Source organism: Myiozetetes cayanensis, unplaced genomic scaffold (assembly GCF_022539395.1).
Source record: "Myiozetetes cayanensis isolate MyiCay16 unplaced genomic scaffold, myiCay2020 scf12, whole genome shotgun sequence".
NCBI lineage: Eukaryota > Metazoa > Chordata > Aves > Passeriformes > Tyrannidae > Myiozetetes > Myiozetetes cayanensis.
The window spans coordinates 24,888,585-24,913,700 of record NW_026086826.1 but is presented as its reverse complement, the minus strand read 5'-3'; the positions used below and the strand labels follow the sequence as shown (position 1 = coordinate 24,913,700).

The 25,116-nt window shown below is 40.5% G+C and overlaps 1 protein-coding gene and 1 non-coding gene across 8 annotated transcripts in view; one reads left to right on the top strand and one right to left on the bottom strand.

The window, feature by feature from the left end:
• The window catches only part of DNM3 (dynamin 3), a 170,345-nt gene that overhangs the window by 7,493 nt on the left and 137,736 nt on the right, over nucleotides 1-25,116 (top strand). For all 7 annotated transcript variants that reach the window (XM_050306368.1, XM_050306367.1, XM_050306366.1 and 4 more), the window contains exons 2-7: nucleotides 9,161-9,234; nucleotides 18,269-18,418; nucleotides 19,900-20,103; nucleotides 20,654-20,752; nucleotides 21,620-21,780; nucleotides 23,884-24,026. In XM_050306368.1, coding sequence (XP_050162325.1) covers nucleotides 9,161-9,234; nucleotides 18,269-18,418; nucleotides 19,900-20,103; nucleotides 20,654-20,752; nucleotides 21,620-21,780; nucleotides 23,884-24,026 — 831 coding nt within the window. The remainder of the gene's footprint in view (nucleotides 1-9,160; nucleotides 9,235-18,268; nucleotides 18,419-19,899; nucleotides 20,104-20,653; nucleotides 20,753-21,619; nucleotides 21,781-23,883; nucleotides 24,027-25,116) is intronic.
• On the bottom strand, nucleotides 14,366-14,439 carry TRNAE-UUC (transfer RNA glutamic acid (anticodon UUC)). Its single transcript has one exon. It is a non-coding gene; the product is annotated as a tRNA-Glu (tRNA).

The window sequence follows — 25,116 nt, the reverse complement described above, 5'->3', positions numbered from 1 at the left end:
CAGAGGCAGTGTTGTACCCTCTCGTGCTCACCTGTTAGTTTGTTCAGGTGCTAAACAAATCTTGATAGAAGATCCTCAGTGTCTGTCAGATCTGGGAAATAGGCTGGAAAGCCTCAGGAGTTTGGGCTGAGACCTCCAGCATTATGACTATGTTCTGGGAAGCAGCAGCACAAACCACTGTTTCGGTCAGAATTCTAGTATAAGTCTTTCTTGTGGTAATAATTCAGTTTCTGGTGAGCAGAGAGATGGGAGATGATGGCTGATACTAAATTTCACTATTGAGCTGAGCAGACTTTACACTGCCATGGACAATATATTCATTCTCATGTATTACAGGCTCAAAGAAGGATAAATGGGCAGGTAAAAAAGGATAAAATAGCTAGAGAAGTTGAGAAATTTGAACCACTTGTTTTGGAAACAACCCCTTTCCCCCTTTTTTTCTGTAGTTGTCTTCCTGTCTATAAATTCATGCTCTTTGTGCTGCAGTTCCTGTTGTGTATACATCTGGAGGGAGTGCAAGAGTTGAATCCAGTTACATTCCAGCTCTGCAAAATGATCTGAAATATCTTGTCCTGTGTCAAGAAGAGTAATTGTACAGCTTAACACCTTGTCCACTACAAAACAGAGAAATGTATTTTCACAATGCTTCTGAAGGGGCAAAGTTTTTTGGCCTTTACTAGGATGTATCACAGCTGATTGTGTGCTCTGCCACAGTTTAAAAAGTCTGTATTGATGGACCTGAGTTCAGGACAGTGGGATTTGGGAGGAAGGGCAGCAGCTTATTTTGTCAAGGTTTTTGAGAAAAGCACTGAAATCTAAAAGATTTTTCTCGACAGTGTATCCAGAGGTGAATTATTTGCTAAATGCTATTTATGTAGTAGTTAGCTTCATGTAGGTGATATACCTGCAGTGTTGGGATATGTTATTTTCTTTCTCATCCTTGCAGTCAGATTTTTGTTTATCTCTGATATATCTGATTATGTTATGGAGGAAAACATTGTACTCAAATCTTTTCTAAAGAAACATTGTTAGTAGTATTTGGCAGCTGGGAGTGATTTTAAAAAACACCAACAGCCAAGGTCTGTTTAGAGCACTGACAAAAATTTAAAGTGAGTACAGAATTTTTGTAGAGTTCGTTTCTTGTGTTGAGATGCTGAGTCTTGCTGCATTAGTATTCATCCTGAGAATGGATGGGCTTTTATGCACCAACATCCTATGCAAATTAGTCCTTTCCTAAAAGCAAACATATCTGATTAGGGAGAATACAGTTGTCCTGCAAAGTCTGCTTTATTCTTTATGACACAAAAATTCTGAGAATTGTTGGGAGGTTTCTTTGTATTTTGTGCTTCCTTTCTCCCCCTTCCACCCCCGCTTGGAACTGATGGAGAGCACCGTTGGGCAGGAAATAGCAGAAGCTTTTGTAAAATCTTAAAAGAGAAAGAGGAAAAAGGGCATTTTCAGCAATGGAATCAGGATGATGCAGCAAAGTGCTGGATGCCTGCCAGGGAGGACAGATGCACTGTGCATACAGTGCCTTGCCCACGAGGCTGCACATTGGCAGCTCCTCACTGTTAGTACAGCGAGCCCACAGCCCGGCACAGCCACTGCAAACAGAGCACTGTTCATCTCACCACTCCTGGGGCTGTGCCCGGCAGGTTTGGCGAGCTGAGTATGGCAGTTCTCAGTCCTGGAAGTGTTACTGAAGCTTTAAAATTTTCTATCATGTAAAAGACAATTTTTTTAGTGCTAAGAAGTGCATGTTCTCTCCTTCAGTCAGTGAACAGACTTGCTTTTTCCTGTGTAGAACTGTGATGTGGGGTACTGTCACTGCTGTCACAATACAGCATTACACTTGCTCTAAGAAGGTCTGTGCCTTCTGAGACTTCCATTCAAATGTCCTGTACTTTGGAGAACCTGTTGACTCCAGTCATGTTTAATGGAAGGCTTTACCACTGGGACTAGAGCAGTTTTTGGCCCTGATTTTCTCCATAGCCCTGTAATGTTTAATGGGGGAGATTTAATAATTTCTAGCTGATGCTATTGAGCAGAAATGACACTGCTTCTTACAGAAAGCATCTTCTAGATCCAAGAGAAACATAATGACAGTGATTTCTAAGCCTGCTTTCTCTGCAGTCTTCTGCATGAAGAGGAAAATCTCAAGCATTGCTTTCTCACCTTAGCTGTGCTCAAGCATTGTCACTGAACACTTTGTCATGGAGATGCCCAGCTAGTGTGACTGAAATCCCTTGCCATTTTATTTGAAGTTCTTAAAGGACCTTTCAAAAATACTTCTTTTCTTATGTTTAGAATTAATGCTCACATATTCCCATAGTTAGGTCTGTTTGGGTAGATGATTTTTTTTTACCATTGCCCTCTGGATTTTTGTATAGTTGGTCTCAACTCCATTAGGGACTCGGGGAAAGGAGAACCAAAGAGGCATTTTAGGTTGTAGGGCTGTGTAAGAATTCAAAATCTTTATTTTTTATGTTTCTTTATTCAACTTGTGTGCTTACCTGAAAGTGATGGATAGGATAATTGGGGTGTCCCTGCTTTGCTATTCAGATCCTGTAGTTCAGCAATGGTGATGAAGGACGGTGATGGGTTGGAAAGTGGCTTCTCAAAGACGCCAAGTTTATCTATCCTGCTTGAGAGGAAGAGATAGTTAACAGCCCTAGGAAGTCTGGATTCTCAGTTTCTCCTCTCTAAAGATGTGCCTGGTGCTGCTCCTGGGTATTGGACTGTTTGATTGAACCGGTTAATTAAAATGATCTCTCAGTTGAGGGAAGATTTACCTTGAAAGAATGGTTGCTGCAAACTGAGACCGAACATGAACTAAGCACCAAAGTGTCATGCTCAGGATGCCAGCCATCTATGCTGTGTGGTTTCCAAAAAAACACGGGAAAGATGGATATAGAGCTTTGGGAGCCAATATATCTGAGATCACTAAAAATTCACAGCCTCCTAATACATTTAACTTACCTAGTAGGCCTAATTAAGATAGGTATCATTGGTCTTCAATAAAGAGAATTAATTATCTTGTATAACTTTGTGTAAAGCCCTTGATGTTAGGCTGAGGTTTTGCAGTCATTGAACAAAGCTGTGGGAGGCATTTGATGGACAGACACTGTGCCAAAACAAAACACATTTACAGTTCTGTGACTAATTGAAAGGAGGTGAGGGATCAAGTGGTGATTGATAATAAGAATTGATCTCATTGGAGCCAATGAGGAACAGCACGTATAGCCAGATATCAGTGTGATGTAGAAAGAGATGTACACTACTGTACTACTGAAGAAAAAAAAGCTACATGGTTAGGAACATCAAAGCACAGCAGAGACAGTGCCTGAAGGCTTTTGAGACTTTCTGAAAATGTGTCCTGGTGTTATCTTTGTACTGTCACTTGGAGGGTGGAGGAATTGTGCTTCCAAAGCCACTAAGAATAAATACAGTGGTGTCCTGTGTCAGTGATAAACCTTCTCAGAGAAAGTACTTAATTCCTAAGCAGGCCTCTGCACAAAAGGAAAATTACATTTGCCATCCCATTGATGTACCTTGTTTTGTAATGGTCAAAAGTGAGTGAAGGATCTGTTGCTGAGTCCTCTGCTGGGTTGCTGAACACAGGAACAGATGAGACGGAATGACCTGCAAACAGGTCTTCAGATGTATATTTTTACAACTGAGAGTTCTCTAGTTAGAAATTGACTGGGTTTGGTTCATGAGTTTTAAAAAGTGAACCTGAGGAAAGAAGTTAGAAGTTATTCATGACTCTCTCCTTCAGGCTTACACCGGACTGTGCTTTTTCCTGGTTTTTTTTGGTTGTTTTTTGTTTGTTTGTTTTTTTAGCACTTTGCTTTGAGGCTAAATGTGATAACTGCAAGAAAAATATCATAAAAATGCAAGAAAAATGAAAGCCTTTTGAGTGGTTCTGTACGTCTTCCACAAACTGGGAGATGTTGGGCTGTCCAGGCATGTGTGAGTGTTCCTGGGAAACTGTGTGGTCTCTTGCACAAGATTTGACCGTTCGGCTGCCAGGGATGAGCCACAAGTGCTCCTGGTGTGCCAGGCTGGAGTTGTGTGAAACAATAAACACTGTTGGAAAAAGGCCCAGGAAAACTGTTGACTTTGGGCATAATTGCTTCCTATTGCAATTAACGCTGCGTTGCATTCCTTAGCAAATCTTGGGAATAAAAGGCTGTGGGGAATGCTACCACAGCACTGTTGTTCATAGCAGTTGCTGATGGATCATGGGCTTTCTACATCTGAGGGCAGGTTGGGGTCTTGGAGTGGGCTTAGGATTAGTGGAAAAACTTTTATAAAGAATGTTATCAATGTTGTTTGGCAAAATGAAATAGCATTTGTGCTCTTCTGTAGGAAAACTATGGTGCTTGTCCTAAGCCTGAGTTGTTTCTACCCTTCTTGAAAAACCTGGAGGCTTTCTCTTTGGAGGAAGTTCTGATTTTTTTTTTTTTTGACAATTCATCACTATCAATTTTAATTGTTCATAGCTCTTTAATTAATGCAGTTGCTGTGTAGTCATTGACATCTTCCTCCATTATTTGATTTCCCGGGTGCTCCCTATGTTTTGTATGGGTTTGTTATATTGGTGTTGATGGAAATTTGTTGGCATTTATCCTCTGTGATATGGACCATGTAACCGATTAAAGTACAGAACATTTCTCAGTCCTGAACTGGCAAAGTAAAGCAAATTTAAACTACGTTTTGAAAACACAATTAACTTTCGAGTAGTGATGCATCATCACTCTTCACACAAATGGGAGATTCTTCTGTTTTGTCTTTTTTAAAAAAACAAAAACAAAAACAAACCAACATAATAAATACTGTTAGTGTGCTAGAGATCTTCTAAGTGAAAGCTCTTGTCCTACCTGGAAATCCCCGTGGAACACATCATGTTTATATTTTCTCTGTTTGATCTGTGTCCTTTTCTTTGTAAGCTTAGTCCTGCATTATAATGAGACAACCTCACTGAAGGAGCCCGTCTCGTTTGCTTTTCAGCCTTTCACTGCGGTTTTGGCCCTTCCTGAGAATTGAAAGGCGTTCCCATCTCTTCCATGAAACTCTTCTTAAAAAGCTCAAACTGGCTTGTTATTGTAAACTACTAAAGTGTTGCTGTGGCCATTGATAAATTGTTTCCTCATCCTTGTGACATCAGTTTAAGAGACGTGGCTTTTAGCCAGTCAAAATCAAGCTATTATCTGTTACCTTTATGAATTAATCAAACGTGTCAGTAGATCCACCTCTCCAGGTCTGTGATACTGGAAATGAGCTGTAGTACAGAGTGAAGACAGCACAGTTTATGTTGTGCAGTAAGACATGAGTAATTTCATACCTTTTAGAGTAAATATCATTTGGCCCTGAAAATACCTTGCACTTGAAAGTATTTAATGGTATTCTAACAGATGAGTGCATTCTAAGATTGAAGAGTTACTGAGGGGATGTTCTGGCAGACCTGCCTGCTGCCTTCTTATTTGCATTTGATACACTCAGCGCTGACCAGGCCTTGCTGACACTCTCCAAACTGTCCTGTCACCGTGGTGCTGCTGCTGCTGAGCTGGTGCTCTGCTGTCAGCAGAGTGCTTTGTGCTCAAAATGCTCTGAGAATAAAGATGCAAAAGTAGTTTGATTCTTAATGCAGGATGAATGTCTTTTAAAGGTGTACAGCTTTCATTGCCAGCTTTATTCTTGCACAGTGTGTTTCTTCCTTGTTTCCTGCACCTCATCATCGTGAAGTGTTCCTGCAGTTGTGCTCACAGGTGCTCACTCCCCCCACCACAGCAGGCAGCCTTTTCTCTCCCTTGCCAGTGCCTTTGAACACAAATTCCCAGGCATGTACCTTTTCCTAGATGGGTTTATTTGCAGCTGCTTCCACTCTGATGTGATTTTTCTCCCAGCTCTCACTAAACTTACCTGTATACACCGACCAAAAGGTGTGGAAGAGCAGCTCTCTCAGACCTGTCAGAAGAATATTAAATGTGTCACCAGAGCATGGAGGGGCATCGTCCTTTTGGTCACCCTTTGAGACTTGGCTGGGTGTTTCTTGTTGTATTTCTTGCTGCTGTTACTTCTAAAAGATGTGGGGCCATTTCTAATACAGAGGGTTTATTTTTAGGAGCACTAACAAACCCTGTGGACAAAGCTTTTCTGTTCCAAGGGGAGTGGGAGAGGACCTGCATCCTGTGTGTGGATGTCAGACTAGGCATTTCTGCAGAAGCAGTTATACAGAATTTAATCTGATTCCCCTGCTACCAGAATTGTGCTGTGGTACTGTGTTGCTGTTCTTAAAGAAATACAAGTTATATTTCGGATTTGTTTTACATTTCCGTGTGTGTTTAAATACTCACTTTTTTCTAGAATTAGAGTTTAGGTATCTTATTTGAGCTGTGCAGGGAATGCACACAGGTGCTGTTACTTTGTGGCTAAAGCTGAAATTTCAAATGTTTTAAAAAAAGTAAAATACCCTGTGGGCAGATTTATGAATTTAGTTCAAAGTTTCTTTCACAGAAGTAAAATACCATTTAGTAGTTAAGGGGAGGGGGAATTTTCTCCCTGCAAACCCCTTTTTTCCCCTCATTCTTTGACTTTTCTCCACTTCAAACTCTGCATTTGAAGCAGAAACCTTATATCCTGCTGCTGCACACTTAGTTGGTTATGGGATCAGTACAGTTCTCCCTCTCACCAAGCAGGAACCTCTGCTCATGCTTTCTTGAACTTATTAGAGAGGGTGAAAGAATGCCATCATCTTTGGACATGTTAAGAGGATGTTCTGAAGGGGAATTGTTGTCTTACCTTTCTCTGTGATTTTGCTGCTGAGGAAAGGTCAGTGTTGCATCCAGCTGGGGGTTGCATTAATACAGTGTTCTTTATCGCTGAGTGTGCTTCGTCTGAAGCAGAAAATCAATAAGTCTTTTCAGCCTTTGACTCCCTGAAGGATTTTTCTGCCTCGGGTGGAGCTGTAGAGGACACTGTTTTGGGTGATCAGTTTGTCCTGAACAGCAATTAATTTTAGCTTCTTGATGGGAAAATAATAATAATAAAAGTAAATCAGATATTAAATGCTTGAAAATCAATGTTTGAAACTACAGTCTCAATGGGTTTGCTCCATCCTGGGCTGCTGTCACTCCAGTGCACACAGAAGTATGAGTATATTACTATTTTCTCCATTTCCTCATGAGAAAACATCAGTAGATGGCATTTCACTGAGAGACAGGTTTCTCTCCATTAGTAGGTACTGAAATTATGACAGACCTATTTGAAGGCCTTTGGCTTCTCCTTAAGCTCATTCCTGTATCCTGTTGCTGCCTCAAGTGTTGTAAAGCATTGCAGCAGATTTAAATCAGCATGCCTGATGTTTTTGCAGTATCATTGTTTCAGAGATTACTTAAATTCCTAATTAATTGTACTTTTGCCTGCAGGTCTGTGTTAAAGAAGTTAATGAGAAAGTTAATGAGCTAGCCGGTGTTTGAACAGCCTCCCCTTTCATGGTGTGCTTTGGTTTGCAGAGTAATCCCGCTGTAAGTGCACACTGACAGGTACTGAGAAAGGGCAACACTTCATTTAGCTGGAAATTACCGTCCTTGTCCTTTCATTCAAACTGAAGTGATGTGGGGCAGAGCTGACAACTGGTCTCGCTCCTCAGAGCCTTAGAAATGCTTGCATATGTGATTATTTTTTATGTTTTTTCGATGTCTGGATGTTATGTTAGGAAGGAAGTCTTCAGAGCCCGTGTCACAGGTAGAGTTGTCCTGTTTCTCTTCTGCAGGCTGCCAAAGCTTTTACCCTGCTGGTGCTACTCGTGCAAAGAAGGTTCACTGTTGTTGCATTCCCGAGCCCGTCCTGACTTGGGACTACTCAGACCCAATATCCTCTGATTTGCACAGATAATATCCTGAATATTTGTGTGATTTATTTTTCATAGGTCTACTCTCTAGGCTTGTTTTAAACCTTGTAGGTTTGTGTGCTGTCGTTACAGGAACTGCTAAAATCAGGCATCTGTTAAGCAGCACGAGGTGTGAACAACAGTTATAGCAAAAAGTCGTTTCTCAGGTGCCTTGAGCAGACACATCTAAGCAGTTCTGACTGAAGGGCTGACAGGGCTGTATCTTTCTTCCTTTGACTCTTGTCCTTCTTCCCACCACTCCCAAAGCCACTGCACATTCCTGCCTCACCCTTCATCCAGGCACTAACACATATGACAGCACGGTCACCCCGACCAGCTCTGCCATTTGACTGAAAATTTGTGCCCTCCCCACTTGCTGCACTGTCTGTTGACCCTGAATTTTATTCATCTGGAGATGCTGCTTTGAAGGGAACACTCTTCAAAACCTCTCACTTAAGCTTTTCTCATGGTTTTTAAGAGTTTAATACTTATGGCAGCTGGTGAATACCCTGAGAAAAAGGTATTTTATTTTGCTTTGAATTTCTAATCATTAGTTTTGCCACTAATGATTGGTTCAAAGTTTTTTTAGGGTTTCAGTTGCATGGGGAGTCTCCCTATCTTTGGGAGCATGGAAGGGTCATATGAAGCGTCATGATCAGACAGAGTTGCTGTCTTTGCTTCACTGTTTGCTTTCTGATCCAAGGACAATCCCTCCTGCTGTCCCACAGTGTTCAGCTTTCACTCAAACATTTCTGGGCAGATGTGTGACTGGAAAGGTTATCTGGGGAGTTGAACTGGCAGGAGTTAATTGTGTGAAAGAGTTGGTGCAGAGTGCTGGCAGTTTGGTTTGGCCAGAGCTTTGGTGTGGGAGGTGTGTGTGTATTCATATGTGCAAAGCCACTGCAAATCAGGTGTACAGTGATGACACAGTTATTTTAGAGAGCCTGATAAATTTGGGCTTGGCTTTTGGTACTCTTGCTAAGCAGTTTGAATTTTGAGGTGTTAAATGTAATGGTCTTGAACGGGCTTGGTAATGCCCTGAGACAATAATTCAGTTTTAATACCTGTTTGTCTAATGACCTACTGGTGTCTCAAACCAAAATTAACAGCCCTATTTTATAGGAGTGTTTAATATAAATCTGTCCCAACCAACTTTCCATTTTCACTGCAGCTCAAGGTGTTAGAGGAGGTTCCAAATTAGTCCAATATCTTATGTAAGTGGACAGTACTTTCTGGGTAGTAAGTATTTTTTTTTAATGTTTCCAGGGATTTTCTTCCACGAGGTTCTGGAATTGTGACAAGACGACCATTGGTCCTGCAACTCATCACTGCCAAAACAGGTAATTCCTTTCTCTTTTGGGGTCAATGCCTGGACAAAGTGCTGATGTGTTTCAGCAGGATGAAAAACTTTTCTAGGAAGTTTTGAAGAAAGGTGCCACCAGACTGTCTGGAACAAGGGCCTGCTGCTTCAAAGTTATATTCTCAGGACTAGCTAATTCCATTGTCCTGTCTGGGAAAACAGTAACATGTAAATCCTAGAGCTCACAGTGAATTTAGTCCAAGATCACTCCTGAAGCAGTGGAGAAGCGTCATTACATAGAATATGTTTTAGAAATGAGCTTTGATTTATTCATTTCTTGATGAGCTTTGCATCTGTATTAGTTAACACGCCAAAATTGCTGCACTTCTACCTTTAGCTCTTGCTCCAGTGCACACAGATTTGATTCCACACAGCTTGTTTTCGTAACTTGTCTTTTTTGGTTGGGCTCACTGCACTAAATAGAGCAGAAGGTAGACTGGGGGGAAAACAAGGCTTCTGTGTATTTGTCTGGTCAAAAATGTAAATATTTTTGTGTGTACCACTAAGCTGTGTGACGTATTGAGATCTTTCACCAGGATTCACCACTTTGTCCCCTTGCAGGGGGCACTTGATCTGCTGTGGTGTAGCTCGGTTCCTGGCACATAGAAATGCAGCTACGCTTTTCCATCATTCCAAATTCTTGTTGCAGTTGCTTCTAAACCAAAGTAAGCAACAAAAATTACTGGTTTAGTATTGACTTCTACCTAAATTAGTGAAAAGTAATTAAATAACATCCAAAACAGCTTTGAAAAGCAAAAAAGTGCTCTTTAAATTATGTACCACGATGAAATGGGGAAGAAATTGAACAAAATTGAAGCTGCCTGTGAAACTTCATTCTGTCCTTACGTGTGAGGTGTAATTAAGCTTCTGTGAGTATTTTTTTCTCAAAGACCTTTGCATTGTTGATCTGGAGGGTAGACTGCAGTCTGTCTAGGCTTCAGGGTTTTTTCTGCTTTTGAAGCATGTTCATACTTTCAATGCCTCTGAGAAATTTTCCATAGTGTTTATACTGTGGAAGAGAAAGAAAAATCAGTTTAATTTAGTGTTTCTGTATGCTCAGCTTAGAAACTTCAGGATTTCCAAGTGTGTAATATGCTTATAGTGTTCTCTGTATATTAAATATGAAGTTTTAGTTGGAGATATGGACACCTGCCATTTGTGCATATCTGGCATTTGATCTCTGCCAGAGCATGCAGGAATAAATGCAAGGATAAGGCCCAGCTGTGGAGAGTCTCAATCTGATTTTCCCAGGACCACGTAAGAGTAGAAGAAAGAAAGGCATTGGGCTCTGTGCTGTCATTCCCAGCGAAATGACTAAACTCTGGGGACAGATGAATTAGTAAGTAAAAACTTACACTCTGACCTCCAGTGGTTACATGCTTATTCATTGACATCCACCCTAAACTGGTCCATGTTGCCCTATTCTGTAAAATCATCGTCCTTTGGTTGAGGGGACACTGAAAGGGCTTCTCTTTTTCTGATATTTCCTCCATTAATATATTCACAGAGTATTAGTAGCTTTAGGTAGGCCTATAGTTTTTGTATAGATACCTTCTCTGCTGAAAATTAGTTCTTCATTATAACTGAAATAACACAACAAGAACTTTATAAATTCTGGAGAACTGAGCTTCAGCCTAATTTTGTGTTTCCTGGATGTCAAGGCATATTTCTCCCTTTGGGAAATGCTGTGTACTTCTTGTTTGGGATTAGATGCCAAAACCTTTAAAATGCAAGCTTTAATTATTTTGTTACTCTCTTTAAACTTTGTTCCTCTGTTGTTTTTGGTGGTGAAATTCCAAATAACTTTATCTTTTGAGCCACCTTTATCTTTGTGAACTAATTTTAAAAAAGGAAAATAAAGAAAACTGCTTAGAGAAGCACAGTGTTCTTTTACAGGAAGCTGATGCTGGACTTGATTTCTATCAAGTCTGTAAATAACTAAAATGTAGTAGAATAATTAGAGGGTTGTATCAGGTTCTTGATGCTGTAATAAGAACTTATTTCTGATCCAGGGATCTTTCTTGACTCTCTTAAAAGTAGCTATTCTTAATCTTTTCGTATTTCTGGGGAGAGAGGGGGCATTTTCTATACAGGCAGTCACAGATGAACTGCAAGATAGTTTATCAACATTTTGGAACTGGCTGAGAATCGTTTGGAATGTGAATTTGATTGACAGAGGAGATTAAAGCTTCGTTTAGCTTTGAGCTATTGCAGTTAGGGATGAAGCAGCAGAGGCATTCTGTGCCCATCAAAGTAAGAGGGAACTCTGACCATCCATTATCAGGGTTGGACATGTCCTGGAAAGGGGCAGCAGGAAATGGTTGTGAGGAGTTACCAGAGGCCCCCCAAAATCTGAAAGATCTGACAGGTAAAGAGCTGTTACTTCTGCAGGGGGTACCATGAAACAAGTCAATACAAAGACACTCCATACTCATCAGAGGTGTGGAGTATTTTTAATTTATTTTTTTTAGAAATTTGTTTATTTCCTCTTTTTAAAAAATTCTACCTAGTTAATACAAAGCTATTTTGTAGTGACCTTTTGACCTCTTTTAGTCACTAACATATTTTGGTGATCCTAGTACAATTCCTAAATGGCTTGATGGCATTTTCACTCCACATCCATGTAAATACTGTACTCAGCTGAAATAGTGGAGGCAAATAGAAAGGTTTTAATTAAGTGTTGCAACTGACAAGATAATCTTAATTAGTTTTGAGTATTTAGTCTGAACTTGATCGTGTGAGAAATACCTATTAGCATAGAAAAAGTCAAAATATGCATGTTAAAAAGATTTACAGTCCTCTGAAAGACTATGTCTTGTCCTCTGTTGTTGGCAGCCTCTGAAGGAGCTCAGATTAGACAATGGGTTTGGAGAAAATAGTCCCAGCTGGGAAGGTGCAGTTTTAGGAGGCACAGGTGCTGGCAGGTGCTCTGAGCTGGAGCCTGTCTGAGGGCCAGCTGGAACTTTTACCGGCTGGACACCACGGCTGGCACAAATTACCCATTCAGAGGAGGCATGGGAAAGGGGTTCTACCTGCTTGCTTTCGGGGTGAGAAGTTGGATGTGAGGGCAGTTTATTTTGTGAGATGCTGTTTTCCAAATCCAGGTAAAACACATGCTGGTTCTTTCCTTATTTGACTGCTGCAGTGTTGGATCCAGGGAGCTCCTGCTTTCTCACCAGGACGGCCATTTGTTTGAGATGTTGTGTAGTGGTATTTCAGCAGTTCCCAGTGAGTGTAGAGTGCTGCTCTCTCTCTTACTCATGACTGCTTTTTGAGGAGCAGGAATGCTGTATGTGCTCCTGTAGTTGGGCTTTTAGGTGGGTTACTCTCTGTGTGTCTGTAAGATGCAAGTGCTGCCACACAGCTGACCTGGGATGAGAATTTTGTGGCTCTATGAGTGTTCAGCTGTCTTGGAGCAGCACAGCATACCTTATGCACAACCCAGTTAGTTCCATGTCAGCTCCTAATCTTCTCTCTGCAAGTTTGACCAGTGTTACTGTGACTTTTAAATGGTGCTGCTGAGTGAGCTTTGAGAAGGTAATGGCTCGAACTGCCTGAGAAAGATGTTGAGCGATGTAGGCTTTTTGTTTTATGGGTTTTTTTCAGCTGCTGCACATTGTGTATAACCTTAAGCAACCCGTTCTTCCTCTTGCTGTGCTTTCTCTTGCCTGTGCAGGTGAAATAATGACTGTACTTCTTCAGATTTGGTAGTACGTTTTTTAAACAGCAGTGGCAACAGAAAGTGCTCTTGGGTTTTGGGTGAAGCCTTTGTTGTAGGTCTTCTTTCTGTCTGTTAAAAGTACATTGCCTGATATATAAATCCTGGTATTTGTTATTTGTATGTTAAATATCTTGGCTTTAGGAGAGTTATTTTCATCATTTTGTTAACTGTTTGTGGAGGAATTTTAGATTTTCTTCTTGCTTCAGTAAGTTAACAGATTTTGAAAATCATTATTGGAGTGGACAGTTTTACATGAATGAGTCACATGTACAATACCCACATTTGCTTGAGTTCTGTTAATTAGAATACTAAGTGGAAAGCAAACATAAGGTTCAAAAGACATCCTGATTTTTTCCTGAAGTCTGGCACATGCTCTCTTCTATTGAAGTTGTTGAGCTTTAATCCAAATTTCGTTCGTTGCAAGACTACTCCTTAAGCACAGCCATCTTTTGTTGCCCTCTGGTGGCAAAGCCGTCCTCTAACAGAGTATGAAAAATGTACAAAAATAACTTAGATTGGTTATTTCATCTAAAACACAAATTGTCTTAGAGACTTCACCAGCAGGAAGGCATGTGGAGGTCCTAAAGGAGAAAAACTAGGACAAATGCCACAGTGCCAGTAGTAGGGAAGAGACTGGGCTCTTGGCAAGGAGGAGAGGAAGGCAGTGGCTGCCGTCTTCTGGATGCCACTCTCAGCAGCTCCTCGTTCAGATGATGAACAAGGATGCAGGAGAGACCAAAAAATTATTGAGGTGCATAGCCCAAAAGGTAAAAAGTGATACCACCACAGGGAAAAGGAGGTAGGGCCTGGAGACCCCTTCCTGAGCCAGTGGAAGGCTCATCATCCACATAGCACTGATATCCTGGAAAAGGGATAATGCTGCTGGTCTGGAGCCTGAGCTTAAGCCCAGTGAAAGGTTGCAGGGACTGCAGATGTTCCTGTGCACCTACCAGTGTCCCTCCTGCTGCTGCTATCTGTGCTTGCAGTCTGAGCTGATCTGCAGGGACTGCTGAGCTCTGGCAGAGTGGCTTGGAGGGCTCAGCCAGTTCTCCCATCAGCACAGTGAAAGGGGCTTCAGCTCACGCTGGGACAAACGAACTGTACTCACAAATACAATACAGTGGTTTTGCGTGGAAGCTTTTGTTTCCTTGATCCCAGATTATAATAATAATGGCCAGTCTTCGCGAGCGAAGATCCGGGGAAGGTCTTTCCACCTTCCGGCCTGCGCATTGGATTTTTTAGGTGAGACACAGTGTGCGCGGAACTGAGCCCACCCTTTAATCCTAAGGTTCATCTGCCGGGGCCAAGCGAGCTTGGACGGTGGCAGTGAGGTCCTTAGGACGTAGGTGGGTTGCCTTTAAGGGCTAACGAGCCCCACCTGCCCGGGAGTGGCCCTGACCGGGAATCGAACCCGGGTCTCCGCGGTGAAAGCGCGGCGCCTTTACCCCCTAGACCACCAGGGGCTCCTTGATCCCAGATTATCTCAGTGACATCAGGAAAGATGGAATCCCCTCACTCAAAGAACGGAAAATGTCTCTGCATTTGTCTGTCTTCAAAAAGATATATATTAAAAAAAAGTGATAGAAGAATCAGTCAAAGTTCACTTTCAGGAAAAAGAAATCTGTAATTAGTTATTAACTAACAGTCTGAAAGGTATTTTGAGATGAACAGCAGCCAACACAAACTCATCATGGGAGATAACCCTGTCATATCAGTGCAGTATATTTTTTTTATTACAGGGTGTCAGGCTTGTCAATTAAGGTGTGGTGGGTGTCTTATCTTGGGTACAGTAAGGGTTTTAAATTATCTTACTTTTTAAAAAATATAATAAGCAATCTTGAGAAACATGATTTAGAAAGGACTCCTGCAGATGGATGCACAGTTGTCCCTCCAGGTCATGTTCAGTGTTTGGTATTACTGGTAGGATGACAGAATAAAGTGTGCTCATTAAGTTTGTGTTCAGGAAATACCAGTGAGAATATAAAAGATACTGGAGGGCAGAGTTGGAATTCAGATTACTTGCAAAAGAAATGCCCCCAAACTTCCAGGAAGGAATTCAGCTGGGATAAGGCTGTTTCTGCACTGAAAAGCTGGTTCTGATGTTTTCAGAGAAGGACCTGGTGCTCCCAGTGAATCTCTAACAGAACATAACTCACTGATGTTGAGCTGTTGTAAAATACAGAAGGGAATACTGTACAAGATGCATCACGCAAATGCAGTCTTACAGAGTAGTAGTTCTGCTTTTTCTCAGTCCTGGAAGGAGAGAGAGCTGTGATGAGAGCTCTACCTCTGTGACTTTAGGAAAAATTCCTGGAGGATGGCTGTGTGAGTGATGGGAAGTTTGGAAAGCATGATCAATAGGAGAAGGTTGAAGGAACAGGGATATATTTCTTCTACAAACAGAAACTTTCAAAGGTGTGAAAGATTATTGTATTCTCTGGTATGAGTGTCTATCCTTATAATTAACCATTTCATTGGTTCCTAAGAGTGTGATCTGGTATTTTATGCCAGTTATTTTCATAAGATCTGCACTATTTTCAATATTTGTCTGTCTTGTGCTGTGATATTCTTGCAATCCTCTGCACTGACAGCATTTTCTGGTTTGTTTTCTGGAAATACCAGGGTACTTCTGTTTCTTGTAGCCTGTCTGCTTGAAGGTTGGCAGGGGAATACCTCAGTTTGAGTATTTCATCTTCAGCTTGTGAGCAAAGCTGCAGAAATGGTGATGTCGAAGAGAGATTATAGATTAAGACAACAAGGGCTTTGATACTGCCTCTCTTTTCAGTGAAGCACTGTTGAATGATTTACTGCGGTCCAGATTCACTTAACTGCATTTACTTTGCTCAGAAAAAGCTGGTCCATCATCAAAGAAGAGGTGATGTACTTTTTGCTGATGGTGTTTATTTGCCTGTTTTTAAAAAGCTCTCTTGAAATCACCCTTGAAAAGCGTTCTGAGGCTTTGTGAGGGGCTTTGTTGGAGTTAACAAGACTGTTGTTGCTTGGGTGACGTCTCCCTGAGGGGCTGGCAGATAGAAGGTGCAAAAATAGCAGGTATTCCCCCTTTTCTGTATATGTTTAAAATGTTTGCTAAAGGCCTACAATTTAATGAGCCACCCTTTTGGAGAACTCACAAGCTCTTTTGAGTGTTCTGGACTGGGTACAATTACCAACTTGGAGCAACTCTGAAATCAGGTTGAGAGGAGTTCTGAGTCCTGGTCTCTCATCTGGGTGAATTCCTGACCTCTAGTAACAGATTGTTCTGTGCAGGGTGAAGTCTTTGAGCTTTGTGATGTCTTGAGCTCAGCCTGATGTGGATCAAGGATGTTTTCCAAAATATCTCTTATGTATTTCTAAGGGCTGATCCATGTCTTGTCACTCAGCTCTCTTTGGCTTAGAGACAAATCTTTGGAATATCACAAGTGTGGATATAATTTAAATGGTTTGAGAACACCAGAGGCAGTTTATTGGTAATAACAATATAAAATCATAAACAAGATCAAATCGTAAAAGTATAGGGAGATATAACTGACTGGAAAAATTAGGAGCATTTAAAAAGATGTTGTTCCATAACACTTCTTTGTATCATTTGTCTAATTTAGTAAAAATTGAAGAGATAATCACTTGTGGATGCACTGAAGGAACTATGCTGTGGTAACCTTTTTATTCTGCATTATCCAGGGTGCTTTTAATGAATCTGGAGGAAAAAAGAGAAGCATTTTACATGCAAAGACTGTTCTAATTTTGTACCTAATTGTTTCTTCTTGTCATGTAACTTCCTTTCCGTACAAAAAATACATGTCTGAAAGCTGGACATCAGGCAGGGTCATTTTTTTGTTTTCTCACAAAAATATAAGTAAAAATGTTTCCTTAGTGTTCTTCTGTGTATGAAAGCTGGAAAGTGAAGATGGCATTAAAGCATGTGCTCCTCCAGAGTGGCTGAAGGCATCACTGCCAGGGACAGGCTGAGGGCTGAAAGGAGCCAAACAAAGCACTGCTTGTCCCGTGGAGTTTTCATTCTGTGGGCTGTATGTGGCACCACAGGTTAAGAAACCCCAGCAAAGTTGATTCCTGCAGCTCTGGTGGGACTGCAGATGTCGCTGGGAGGGATGAGCTATTGATAACATTAGCACAGCTGAAAAGTAACAGACATTTTTATTTGGATTACCTGGGAACCGTTTCAGAGAGCGACTCTTTCTGTTTCTGAGTGTGAAGTGGAACAAAAAGAAAAGCTTCCTTGGCAATCAACTGAATCAGTCAACTGATTCCAACTCGACACCAAGTATTAATTGCTAAATTTAGAAAGATTTTTCTGAGCAAATCTGATGAAAACCTAAGAAGGATACATTGTTTTATGCCAGGAGCAGTGCATGAAGAACTGGGAAAAAGTATGTCAGCTCTTTTTTTAATGAGGTAGCTGTTTTCCAACTTTAAGATGACAGATTTTACAAATGTAAATTCTCAAATGTGCTAGAACAACAGAGCTCTTTTATTTTGTTCATGATATTATTTTAAATTTTGAAATATTTGAATATTCCTTGAGTTTCTTAATAAACAACTTGACAGTGAAACAAACTCCACATTCGTTGTCATTTTGCTGCTGGAGCTAAAAAAGAGTATAAGATATTCTGGAATGTTTTAATTGTTGAAGGTGAGGCAGAGGTTTTTTTGTTGTTGTTAGGTGCTCTCATTTTTAAAATAAGTTATGTATTTTTGTCTTAACAAGGATGAGTTTCCTTGCTCTTCACACTTTGACTCAGGGGGGATTATGGTATTGTATGGTATTTAGGGAATGAGGAGTTGTGTTTAAAACATTACAGTGTTTTTAAGTGATCTTATTTTCATTATGAACTTGTAAAAATTTACACGATTCCTGTGCTAAATTTGTGCATGACGGGGGCTGTTAGTGTTTGAAACAAATGCTAATAATCTTTCATGATACAGAATTTGAATTACTTTTCAATTTAGTGATGCATTACAGGCAGATGTAATCAGATGAAAAGTCAGAATCTGATTCACAATCTGTTCCTTATTCTATTACTGTAAATGGCATCTAATTGAATCTTTCAGGTTCTTCCAGAAGATGATGTGCTAAAGATAAGAGCAGCAAATCATATCCAGTCAACTTGACTTTTTAACTAAACCTTTCTCATTGCAGACTGGTTTTCATATGTGTAATCATAATAATGCTTTCCTGATAGCCATGATGGTGTGCTTCTGTGCACACACATCTGAGGAACACTAGGGCCTTGATAAGCCTGTGAAATAACAGAGTTGTGGTTGACGTTTTTCACAGAGTATGCTGAATTTCTACACTGCAAAGGGAAGAAATTTACTGATTTTGATGAAGTTCGTCAGGAAATCGAAGCAGAAACAGATAGAGTGACAGGAATGAACAAAGGCATTTCTTCAATTCCTATTAATTTAAGAGTATATTCTCCACATGGTAGGTAAAATCATTCTGCTTTGCACTTCTGTCATGTAATATATTCTGTAGCTCTGTCTGTCTAGCTATTCCCCTTTTGTATTTGTTCTCACTGCTCGATCTTCTGGGATGAAAAAGCTTCTGAGGCAAAGTTGAACCAAAAATGGGTTTGTGTCTGGAAGAATCCTTGAATTCTCCTGTTTGAAGAAACCACTCTACAGTGGAGAGCTGTTGCCATGAGAGATGGGCAGAACAGAGACTCTCTGCCCCATTTAATATTCTCTTTATTTAAAAATATTCTCACCCTGCCTCAGGATGGAACCATTCTCTCCCCCGGTACCTTCACCATTAGGTGGTAGCTCATTAGTAAAGACAAATAATAGGAGGTGAGAGACTTAATGGCAGAACTTTTTTGCCATCCTCCAGAGGGGTTCCCTGATCAGTGATCTGGAAAGTCACTGTGTCTCCCTGCCTTACTGGAAGTTTGTTGTTCCCTGTCACTAAAAACACGTTCAGACAATGATGGTGTTTGAAGCTGCTTTCTGTTTTAGACCCCCAGTATAGATCAAAGTTAGTTCCTCTGGTTACCATCTGCCCAATTTAATGAAGACAGTCAAGGGAAAATGTTTCCCATTGAGTCTGTCTTTGATAAAGGAGAAAAGTGTTTGGCTGAAGCACTTTATTTTTCTAACTGGAGAGAGGCTGAACTAAATCCCCTGCCTCAAAGCTTGTTGGTTGAACATGCTGACTCCAGGAGAAAGTGAAAATTTCCTACCTATTGCTCTTACTTTGTTTTAGTAAAATCAGTCTTTAGTTCAGCAAGTCTTGTCTGTATTAACCAGACCCAAAATATACTTCTGGTGTTTTCTTTCTAGGAATAGCATTTTTCTCATTTGTCTAAGGAATACCCCATGCCCCAGTACTGACTGAACAAGCTGGGATGCTTCTAGTTGGCACTGTGGCCTGTTCTGGGGAAATCATGCCAGAGCAAACCAGGTTTTCTTAGTGGATTAACTCCTTCATGTTTTTTATTTTTCAGAAGAAGTTAGAGTAAAAAATACCCCCAAACCTTCAGAACAACAATATATCTCCCAACCCCTTAACAACAATTTTGCTATGTAAGTTAGGACTTTCTTTTGGAATTTCTTAATTGGAGACATTGTTCAAAGCATGGTCAGAGAAAGACTATATTTAAATAACTCAGAAAGCCATGCCCATTTGTCTAAGAGCCCTCAAGGATATTTGGCATAAAATGATACTTATACCAGTTGTAACATTTAAAATATTAAATAACACTTATAAATTCAGAGGTGAAAGACCAACAGGGAAACAAACATGCTTCTCAGATCAGCAGGCATTTTGTTTGAACTGCTGACTCTGTGCCTGTGAAGGTCATAAAGGGCTTTTATGTGACTAAAATTTGTCTGCAGCTGTGGATGTGTAGACCTCTCTGGCATGTCTGGAGTGCTAACCAGGTCTGTGATCCTGTGTTTTCCGTACAGTCTTAAGCCTGACCCTTATTGATTTGCCGGGAATCACTAAAGTGCCAGTAGGGGATCAACCTCCAGATATTGAGCAACAGATCAGAGACATGATAATGCAGTTCATATCCCGGGAAAACTGCCTGATCCTGGCTGTGACTCCAGCAAACACTGATCTGGCCAACTCAGATGCCCTGAAGCTGGCGAAGGAAGTGGACCCTCAGGGTAAGCACTGATGGATTGCCACTTTGTGTTCTCAGTGTAAGAACAGAATTGGAAGTAATAGATCAACTCTTGTGTGAAATTTTATAATGGAAAACGTGTCATAGAGATGTGTATATATCCATTCTCACACAACCTTCAACATCAACCATGGATTAGCTCAGTATTGTGCTGGTAATGTTGCTGTAAATGTATTTTAAAAGTTTTGTCACTATCCCTTATAAGCAAGTGCAGCAGTGCCTATCTAGGAATTTTTGTACTACCAGGCAAAAGGGGCCATGGTGCTGATGGGATTTCTGGATACTTGCATTATAAATTTTATGCAATCATACTGTACGGCTGCTGAGCCTTGTTAAAGAGGTTTGAGGAACACGTTTCAGCAATTTTGTTCTTTCATTTCCAGATGTACCATCACTTGAGTTGCAGCTGGGAGGGTGCGATACAAGCTTTGAAAAAGCTACATGTCTGTTTTATATAATTGTAAGGTGTAATTGTTCTTCCTGAATCAAAATGATTCTTCAGTAACTTTTTCCTCCTGCTTCCACCTGGTCAGGCCTTAGGACCATTGGTGTGATCACAAAATTGGATCTGATGGATGAAGGAACAGATGCGAGAGAAGTTCTGGAAAACAAACTACTCCCTCTTCGTAGAGGTGGGAATGTTCAGTTGTCTGTATTCCTTGCAATCCAGAAAGTGGTTTGGATAAGGGCAGTGTTTGGGAGTCCTGGAGATGAATCAAAGGTTATGCTGGACTTGATAAGTTCTTTGTCTTTTATAGATATCTATTCACCAAACATAAAAGATGGCTGTGCTAAAAATATCCTGCAAGTAAAATAAGGGTTTTTTTCGGGACCTGGAAAATACACTTCGTATTCTAGAGGAAGCAAGAAATGTCAGCACAAGCTTTTAGCCGTTTTTTTTCTTCTCTGCCAGGTTACTGTCACTTGTAACACAATAATTCTTTTTCGTTGCTCGTGACAGCAACAAGCATGAGAGCTTTGGTAATCTCACTGTAAAACAATTTATGATACCTTCCAGAAATCTTCCATGTGATTGTTCTGGCAGCTACTGCCACAGTTGCTCATGCTGTTAATAATAGTAATAATTTTGATTCTAGTTAATAATTTATGGATGATAAAACCATCTCCTCCCATGAGCATATTGATAGAGCAAATGTGAAATTTTTTCTGTATTTTGTTAATATTACATCATTTATCTGTGTAGACCTGTGTGTGTGTTTTGAGTTTTGGTTTGGATTTTTTGTTGGTTTATTTTTGAAATGGTTTCTTTGGGATTCCCCAGAGTTTCATACATTTCTCTTTTTGCATTGGTGATTTAAAAATAAGTGTATCTGTTATACCTAAACAGAATGAGCATTTTAGACAGCATTAAGGGCACTTGAGTACTTGTAAACAGTATCTGAAATGCCTAAATTTGAAAGTTTAGTTCTAGTTAAGGTGAATTCAGCAGTTCAGGCAATAGCTGCATTGATTTACCTGCTGGCTTTGTCTTGTTTTAGGCTATATTGGTGTTGTAAACAGAAGCCAGAAAGACATTGATGGGAAGAAGGACATCAAAGCAGCTCTTCTGGCAGAAAGGAAATTCTTTCTTTCCCACCCATCCTACAGGCACATGGCAGATCGGATGGGAACACCCTACCTGCAGAAAGTCCTAAACCAGGTAAAACCTGAAGCCTTTGTGGGGAAAGGCAGCTTTATAACCATTTATAACCTTTATAACCATGGGACCAATACAGAAGCTTTATTAAAAGAAATGGTGGCCACTGAACCTCCCTTATTCTCTCCTGCCTTTAATGTTTTTCATTTGCACAAGGTAAAAGCAAAGCTGTGTATTACTTGTAGCACACAAAAAGTTGCTGTGAGACGTAGTTTCTGCCTTTTACTGGCAGTTCTGTACCTCCCTGTTCTCTTGAATAATGAATATGAACATCAAAAATAAGATTTGTCTCCCTTCCTTCCTGGGAGTACACCATCCTATTCCTTTCTTATCACATTTCTCTTAACGGGATTTTTAGTACTCAAATTTAGAAATCAAGGGTAAAAAAACCCCCCATTTTTAGAAGCCATGTGTCCTGAGGGTGCACTGTGTGTCTGTACTTTAACCTCAAAATGTACACCTTATTGTAGTTTTTACTATAAACATATACTGCGTACTAATGATATAAATGATAAATAGAGTAATCAGAACACTTTGTCCACCCAACTTTTACCAGAACCTCTGGTATATAAGTTCACACCAAACTGTGTCAGATCCCAGCTTCCTTCAGCTGGAAATAACTCTATTTCCCAGTCACCTGGAGGAGAAACCCACAGCTTATTGTCCTGATGGAGGCCCTGTCTACAGCAGGCTTGGAGTTCTCTTCACCATTTTGGGTCTCTGGGTGTGGCCATTTCTTAACTTGAACAGCCTGTGGTCCTAAGAGGGTGCAATTCTGCCTGTGTTTAGAATGTTTTGCCTCTTTTTATATACTGAAAGTTGAACCCACAAGTCCTAGTTTTGAGACTGAAGCACAAGCTACATATACCTTTGGACACTCTTATCTGTTGTGATTTTCATTACTTTACATTCTATTAAATTTTTTGTGAGCTGTTTCGAAGATTTACCTGCTTTGGTAGGAACTGTTGATCTTCTGGTGCTTTTACTGTGTGTACAATATTATATATGGGAAGATCTGCATAAGTTTTGTCCCTAAGATACTGGGGACCTGTCAGTGTTTGTGGTTTCAGGTAATAATTCGGTTTCTCTGCATCCACAAGGTGGTGCTCCAGGGAAACTCCAGCTTTCGATTTGTGCCTGTCTGGGAGTCTGGTGAACAACTTTGAGTTTATGTGTTTTGGAATATGACATTCTGAATTTATAGCTTGTTTGATTGGGGTTGGCAAAAGAGTTTGGGGCATAGTGCAAGAAGCCCAGTTTAGTTTTAATTAAAGAATGGGCACAATGCATGAGAAATTTATGGCACAGGTAAGACACTGATAGTGCTGTCCAAACACAGTAAAACATATATGCAAAAACAAGGGAGGTAAATTAAACACAGACCTGATAAGTCTGTTTCTACTCTTATTCAATTTATTTTCCAGTACATTTAGGTATATTTTCGAAAAAACCCTGAAACTATTGAGTGGTAGAACCTTTTTCAGCCCAAAATCAAGTGCTTAAAAAAGGAAAAGTTGTAAAATCATTAATATGAGGGCAAGATCTCTTCCCTTTAATATACTTTGCACAAGGGAGCAAAAATCACATGTGAAAGTGCCAAGAAGCTACTCTGATGTCTGTACTTTACTCCACCTCTGGAGTGATGTCCATCAGTGGGATGTGGATGCTCCGAATCTCTTTCCTGTCCCACATTACCTTGTGGCTGCAGAGGACTTGTAGTGCTGAACAAACACATACAGAACTGGGAAACACCTTTAGGAAAACCAGCAAAACTGGAGCGATGGCATCAGCACTGAGGGATGAGAGGTCATTTCAAATTACACATCTCATGTGTGTAACTTTTCCATGAGTGACCGGGCAGGTGTGTGGGAACAGGGCTCGGTGAGTGAGGGGACAAAGGAGTTACTGGAGCCCCTTTGCAGTGTGTATGCACAGGGAATATTGTATTGTTCTTTAACAACCTCCATTGCTTCAGAGATCAAAAGGAACTGCCCTGGTAAACTAGCACAGGTCGTGGCTGGTAAGCTGGGCAGTCAGAAGGAAATGGTTGTGCTCCTGCTTTCATCTTTATTAACAAAATAAAAGGACTTTTATTTGCTTTTTTAGCAACTTACCAATCATATTCGGGACACTCTGCCAGCCTTCAGAAGCAAACTCCAGAGCCAGCTGCTTTCTATAGAACATGAGGTAGAGGTATACAAAAACTTCAGACCAGAAGATCCAACCAGAAAAACAAAAGCCCTGTTGCAGTGAGTGTCTTTTGTCTGCTTTTCTGCTCTGTATAGGTTTGTTTTATTTCTTTTTTTCTTCTTTCTAATGGGTTTAAATCTAAAGATTAGGATATGATTAAGGATTCTGTATGTGAACTCCAAAGAATTCTGTGTTTGGTGTTCCTAAACACTTTATATAATACTCTACAATTTCAACAGTTTTCCCTAAATTAATTTTAGTAGTCCTAGGAAAGAGAGGAAGCAGAGCAAGGAAAAGATAAAAAGATGGGCATCAGAGATGATCAAAGGTAAGAAACTGCTTCTCATTGTATAGGCACATTCTTCTGTCTGCCAAAAAGATGACCTCAAGCAAGGGAAGGACATTGTGTTAGAAGTGTGTAAGATGAGGAGGCTGAAAGGAGAGTAGGGAATGCTTCTTTTTCCAGTATAAAAACTTGTCTTTCCAAAAGAACTTGAAGATGACAAGAGAAAAATTAATCATAGGTGGTAGTCCTTCATGTGTTGTGCACCTAAGACCTAGAGATCTTTGATAACATCACTTTGAATCAGGTGGAAGTGGAATCAGAGCTCTTTCTTGATTGTGGGTTTACCACTGTGGAAGAAGACCAATGCTGATGTTTGGGATTGAACACCACTTGGCACCTGTGTTTTGCTTCCTGCTGCTTCCTTACCTGCTCTGTTTCCAGGGATGCTTGATACTGCTCTGCCATTTTTGTTCTCCCTTTTTTTTTTTAAAAATTGTAACCCTCTGCAGCCACTTGTGTGTTCATATGCAATTAAAATGTACCCCTTAGAAGAGGAAGCTTGCAAAGGGGGAAGAGAGGTGTAAAACATACCCAGCTCTTGTCTCTTATGTGACTGTTGTCACGTTCCTGCTCGGACTGATTTCAAAGGTTTTCAGCATTCTGACTTCTCTGAGATGGATGGTAACAGTACTGGATTGTGATAATGCAGAAGTTTTGTGCAGGATTCATTCTATAATTATAAGTCTGAAATTCAGAAGGGAAAATAATCAACTGAACGAGAGAGACTTCCATGAGCCAGCTGAAGACTCCGATTTACTCCTCGTTTTTGTAACAACACTGTCCAGGAGAGTAGACATAAGACA